At 45.2% G+C, this 6,290-nt stretch overlaps 1 protein-coding gene across 1 annotated transcript; it reads right to left on the reverse strand.

Annotated features, from left to right (window-relative positions):
• Positions 1-4,559: 4,559 nt before the first annotated feature.
• Positions 4,560-5,411, reverse strand: LOC124305557 (uncharacterized). Its single transcript, XM_046765133.1, has one exon. The coding sequence runs from the start codon at positions 5,409-5,411 to the stop codon at positions 4,560-4,562; it is 852 nt and encodes a 283-aa protein (XP_046621089.1).
• Between the last annotated feature and the right edge of the window lie 879 nt (positions 5,412-6,290).

Consider the following 6,290-nt stretch of genomic DNA (forward strand, 5'->3'; position numbering starts at 1 on the left):
TAGAATCTCAAACTTTTTCGCATCATGCAAAATCAAATAAAAGCGTCATCGTGCCAATTTATTTGAGTAAAAATTTGCATAGCGTAAACATTGACACGATTCATCTTCTAATGGTTGAGAGTAATCCGGAAGACGATATGACTGGTGAGTTTGCACCGAGATTCCATTTTGCTTGGATTAAAGATCTTTCCCGATTGGTGAGCAAACAATTGTCTGATCATGATGGTCGACTGTTTTTATGTGACAATTGTTTGTGCCACTTTAGCGTGAAACACGCCTACGACAATCATCGACAAGATTGTATTATGCTAAATAAAGTACGCATGGAATTTCCCAAGTGTAAAGATTTAGTATTTTCCAATTTTCAAAACAAAGGCACCGTTCCGTTTGTCGTATACGCCGATCTCGAATGTATATTAATCCCTGAACCTGTAGATGAATTTGAAACTCGTAAGACTTGTGAAATTCAGAAGCATATCCCGCACAGTGTAGCGTACTATGTACATTGCGCGTACGATGAGACTTTATCAGAGTTCCACGGTAAACGCGGTGTCGATTGCATAGATTGGTTTATGAAACAGCTTAAAGATTTATCAATTCAAGTAGAGTCACGCATCAAAAACATAATTCCGATGAAGTCTCTTACCCAAGTGCAACGCGATCGTCACATGCGCGCAAAGAATTGTTATATTTTTAGGGTTAGTGGTCGAGTGATTGAGGTAGATGACACAATTGGTTTACTTTAACACAGAAGAATTATTTATTATAAAACACTTGATTAGATTACAAAGAAAATAAATGATGTAATGTAATATTTGAATACGCGCTGGCAGAGTTGATGAGCGCGGGTGACTGTTGAGCGTCAGAGTGAGTGTCAGAGAGAGTCCCCGAGTCTTGTGCTTGCGCTGTGTCCGTGCATCGGTTTTATGCACGAGGAAACAGTTAGGAAGTAGGTGGATGGAAGGGATTTCTTGTCTGTGATAGGACGAAAAGGTACAAAGGAGATGACATGCAGAAAATATGGGGAAAACCCAGTAATTAGGAAAACGTGCCTAAACTGCGCATGCTCGATCAAGTCATAAAACTTGGATCTGCGTGCGGGCGGTCGAGTTGTAAAAACTCGAGACGCGTGGCGGCGTCGGTTGTAAAGGCTAGAGTACAGTGTATTGAGAGAAAAAAAACGAGAATACATTTAAGTACCTAGGAGTTCATAATTGCGGTGCAATAATTCAGGATTAGGAGAAATATGGATTTTTAAATGCATTTGGGATTTTTGGGATTTGTCACGTCCGGTTGTAATTTTCTGTTTAATTTTGTGAGGCGAAGCCGCCACAGTACCCCCCTGCCAGTGATGAAGTCGCGATTAAATATGTTAATTGAATCCAGCTTGGTAGCGTTCGGTGAATCTGACTCGCCGCTTGGTCCGGCGATTGTTGTTCTCGTTCTGGCTTCTCTGGATTTGAGCCGGTGGTGCTGAACTGCTTGGCATTGGAGATTCGATCACTTGTGGCTGTGGAGCTGTTTGGGACTGCGAATCTGTTGGCTGCGGTGGAGCTTGTTGTGTAGTTCGTTCAGCAGTTGATTGAAGAGAAACGTCTTGGTCACCTTCGTGTAGAATGTAAGCTGGTTTCAGACGATCAATGGATACAGTGATCTCTTTTCCTTTGTTGTTGATTACGAAGTCCTTGGTGCCGCGACTGATGACAGGATAAGGGCCATCGTATGAATTCTCAAGTGCGTTCTTGATAGCGTCGTGACGCAAGAGAACGTGGCTTGTTGTTTGCAAGTCCTTGAAAACGAAGATTTTGCGTTGACCATGCCGAATGACTGGAGTTGGTTGCAATTCTTGCATTCTTCGTCGAAGGTCTCTGACGTAACTGCTTGTATCTTCGGATTGTTGAGGTGTCGATGCAATGAATTCTCCTGGTAAACGAAGTGGTTTACCGTAGACCAATTCTGCGGATGTCGCTTGAATGTCCTCTCGCCAGGCTGCTCTTATTCCGAGTAGTACTATTGGGAGGCTGCGGGTCCATTGGTTGTTTTCATGACACCGTATTGCTGCTTTGAGTTGTCTATGAAAACGCTCAACCATTCCGTTACTTTCGGGATGTTACCCTGCCGTACGTAGGCGTTGATTACCTGAAAGTCGATTAATTTCGGTGAAAAGTTTCGACTCGAATTGCCGGCCTTGATCCGTGGTTACGCGATCAGCAGGTCCGAAACGGCAAATCCATCCATCGTAGAATGCACGTCCAACGGTTTCAGCTTCTTGGTCCGGTATTGGAAAAGCTTCTGGCCAGCGGGTGAATCGATCGACACATGTAAGACAGTATTTCATACCTTCTGACAATGGCATGATAATAATGTCGATGTGCACATGTTTGAAACGTCCGGAAGGTGCTTGGAAGTCCTGGATTGGTGATTTCACGTGGCGTGTAATCTTCGAACGTTGGCAGTTAATGCATGCTCTGGCCCATTCTCTGCAGTCGACTTTCATTTTCGGCCATACATAACGTTGAGTTATGAGCTTGACCGAAGCTTTCACGCCTGGATATGCGAGATTGTGCACAGAATTGAAAGCTGCTCTCCTGAAGGGCGCGGTGAGAAATGGTCGCGCTTTTTTCGTTGAGAGGTCGCAGAAAATGGTGGCATTCGTTCCTGGAACTTGTATTTGTTTGAGCTGCAGTGGAGAGTCTGGAGATAAGTATTTCTTCAGTTCCTCGTCATCTTGCTGTGAGGCTTCGAGAAGAATGTAGTCCAGAGGCTGCGAAACTGCTTCGATGCGCGAGAGTGCGTCGGCTACAACGTTGTCTTTTCCGGACACGTGTTGGATATCCGTGGAAAACTGTCCGATGAAGTCGAGATGTCGTGATTGTCGCGGAGAAGCTTTATCTAACTTTTGTCTAAAAGCATAGATTAAAGGCTTGTGATCCGTGAAAATTTGAAATTCGCGTCCTTCCAACATGTATCGGAAATACTTGATTGCCAAGTAGATTGCGAGGAGTTCTCGATCAAAGGCGCTGTATTTCTTTTCGGCTGGACTAAATTTCTTAGAAAAGAAACCTAGTGGCTGCCAATTTTCATCGACGAGTTGCATCAATGTTGCTCCAGCAGCGTTGTCCGATGCATCACATACTAGTTTGAGTGGCGCTCCTGCTTCAGTATGTGCAAGAAGAGTGGCTTTCGCGAGATCTTCTTTGGTTTTCTCGAAGGCGATGGTAGCTGCTGGTGTCCAGTTGACTTTTGCTTTGCCCTTGATGTTGTTTTGTAACGAATCATTGAGTGGAGCTTGCGTTTCTGCGGCTTGGGCAGGCAAATTCTGTAAAAATTTACCATGCCAAGGAATTTCCTGAGTGCTTTGGCTGTGTCAGGCTGTGAATAATCGCGAATGATTTTCACGCGGTCTTCCAGTGGCTGAATTCCATGGGCTGACACTCTGAATCCAAGAAAGTTAACTTCCTCTTCGCCGAGAACACATTTGAATGGATTGACGACGACGCCGTACTGCTGTAACCTAGTGAAGAGAATGTTGAGATGCTCGAGATGTTGCTCTTCGTCTTCTGAGGCTATGAGGATGTCGTCGATGTATGGGAAGCAGAAGTCTAGTCCACGGGTAACTTCGTCCATGAATCTTTGGAAAGTTTGAGCTGCATTCCGAAGGCCAAACGTCATGTACGGAAATTCAAATAATCCGAATGGAGTGATGATGGCGTTTTTCGGGATATCGTCTTCGTAGACGGGCAGCTGGTTGAAAGCGCGCATCAAGTCGACGACGGAAAAGCGCTTTTTCCCTCTGAGTAGACCTGCGAAATCTCTGATGTGTCTCACCGGGTATCGATCAGGAATTGTTCTCGCGTTCAGTCCGCGATAGTCGCCGCAAGGTCGCCAATCATTGTTTGCCTTTGGAACGAGATGGAGAGGTGCCGCCCAGCTGCTAGATGACGGGCGCGCTGTTCCAAGTTTTACCATCGCGTCAAATTGTTTCTGAGCGATAGAGAGGCGATCCGGTGCAAGGCGTCGAGCTTTGCAAGCGACGGGCGGGCCTGGTGTTGTCTCGATGTGATGCCGAGTTTGGTGCTTGACCTGGGGAGCGCGTCCGTCCGGTCGCGTAATCTCCGGGAAGCTTGCAAGTAGCTGATGATACTTCGATGCGCCGGTGATAACTTTCACGCTGGGAATGATGCACTGAAAAAATTTACCTTGTGAAGTTAGCTTAGTTTCTTTGTCGATGAGTTGGCCTCCGTGAATGTCGACTAGAAGTCCGAAGTGAGACAGGAAATCTGCGCCGATGATTGGCTTGGAGACGTCGGCTATGATGAATCTCCATGGGAATTCTCGTCGTAATCCAAGGTTGAGAGACTGTGTTGTTGTGCCGTATGTGTGAATTGTAGAACCGTTTGCTGCTGCAAGTTCGTAGGTTGATTTCTTGTGCGGTCCTCGAGCGAGCGTTCGTGGATAGACGCACAAGTCAGCACCTGTGTCGATGAGGTATGGTATTTTTGTGTCGTAGTCGGTAATGAAGAGGCGGCGTGGTTTTGGGCTGGGATCGCCGACCGCCATCAGCGAGTGCCCTGTGCGTTTCCCTGGAAATCACATGGAGACGTGCACTTCTTCGCTTTTTTTCCGTACTTGCGATGATACCAGCAAAGTTTCTCATCGTCCTCATCATCAGAGTCATCAGATTGTCGTTTTTTGGATTTTGAGCGACTACGTGAGCGAGAGCGTGAGGAATTGAATGCTCCTTTTACTGCGTTGATCTCTTCTCGTAGAGTGAGAGTTAGCTGAGCGATTTTGATACTTAACAATGTATCAAGTGATTCGTTCGGCTGCTGCACGGCTGCGATATTACGGCCTAAAGATGTTCCTCTTATAGCTTCCATGACTGAATCAGCGAGATCGGCTACATCATTGAGTTCGGCATTCTTTTGAGTGGCGAGCACTGCTTGGACTTGTGTCGGTAGGCCTTGTAGCCAGAGTTGTCGAATGACATTCGAAGGAAACTCTGTTCCTGCGAGATCGCGTAGATGCCGTAGGTATTGCGATGGTTTGCGGTCTCCGATCTCCTGGTGTTCAAGTAGTTGACGAGTTTTTACTTCTTGAGATGATCCCATGCGTTTGATGAGCTCGTTCTTCAGTGTTGTGTAAGGATTTTCTGTTGGAGGTTGTAGAATAATATCTCTTACTTCTTGTGCGTGTTTTGGATCCAGTAGAGCTAAGATGTGGCCGAATTTCGTTGATTCGAGTACGATAGCTGAAGCATTGAATGCGAGGTCTGCCATGCAGAACCACAATTGAAGATCCAATGGATTGAATGGCGGCAGCTTCAAAGCTACTTTATGGATTTCCACTGTCGTTTGTGTTAGAGCATTTGATCCAGTTGCAGTTTGTTCGTTGATTGGCGGGGGTGTCATCTTGAGAATTTTCACTTGTTATGCAAAAAAAAAATCACTTCAAACACACTATCCTTTTTAATACGGGGTCACCACTTTAGGGTTAGTGGTCGAGTGATTGAGGTAGATGACACAATTGGTTTACTTTAACACAGAAGAATTATTTATTATAAAACACTTGATTAGATTACAAAGAAAATAAATGATGTAATGTAATATTTGAATACGCGCTGGCAGAGTTGATGAGCGCGGGTGACTGTTGAGCGTCAGAGTGAGTGTCAGAGAGAGTCCCCGAGTCTTGTGCTTGCGCTGTGTCCGTGCATCGGTTTTATGCACGAGGAAACAGTTAGGAAGTAGGTGGATGGAAGGGATTTCTTGTCTGTGATAGGACGAAAAGGTACAAAGGAGATGACATGCAGAAAATATGGGGAAAACCCAGTAATTAGGAAAACGTGCCTAAACTGCGCATGCACGATCAAGTCATAAAACTTGGATCTGCGTGCGGGCGGTCGAGTTGTAAAAACTCGAGACGCGCGGCGGCGTCGGTTGTAAAGGCTAGAGTACAGTGTATTGAGAGAAAAAAAATGAGAATACATTTAAGTACCTAGGAGTTCATAATTGCGGTGCAATAATTCAGGATTAGGAGAAATATGGATTTTTAAATGCATTTGGGATTTTTGGGATTTGTCACGTCCGGTTGTAATTTTCTGTTTAATTTTGTGAGGCGAAGCCGCCACATATTTGTGAAAAACCGTTTACCCCTAAGGAGAAAAAGTGTTACGATCACTGTCACTTCACGGGTAAATATCGTGGTCCTGCTCATAATCGGTGTAATTTGAATTTCAGAGAGACGCACACAATTCCAATAGTTTTCCACAATTTGTCCGGTTACGATTCTCA

This window comes from Neodiprion virginianus, chromosome 5, assembly GCF_021901495.1.
Source record: "Neodiprion virginianus isolate iyNeoVirg1 chromosome 5, iyNeoVirg1.1, whole genome shotgun sequence".
Lineage (NCBI taxonomy): Eukaryota > Metazoa > Arthropoda > Insecta > Hymenoptera > Diprionidae > Neodiprion > Neodiprion virginianus.

Bases quoted from the DNA above. Each gene is read 5' to 3' on its own strand.
- LOC124305557 (XM_046765133.1), bottom strand. From the start codon at position 5,411: ATGACACCCCCGCCAATCAACGAACAAACTGCAACTGGATCAAATGCT.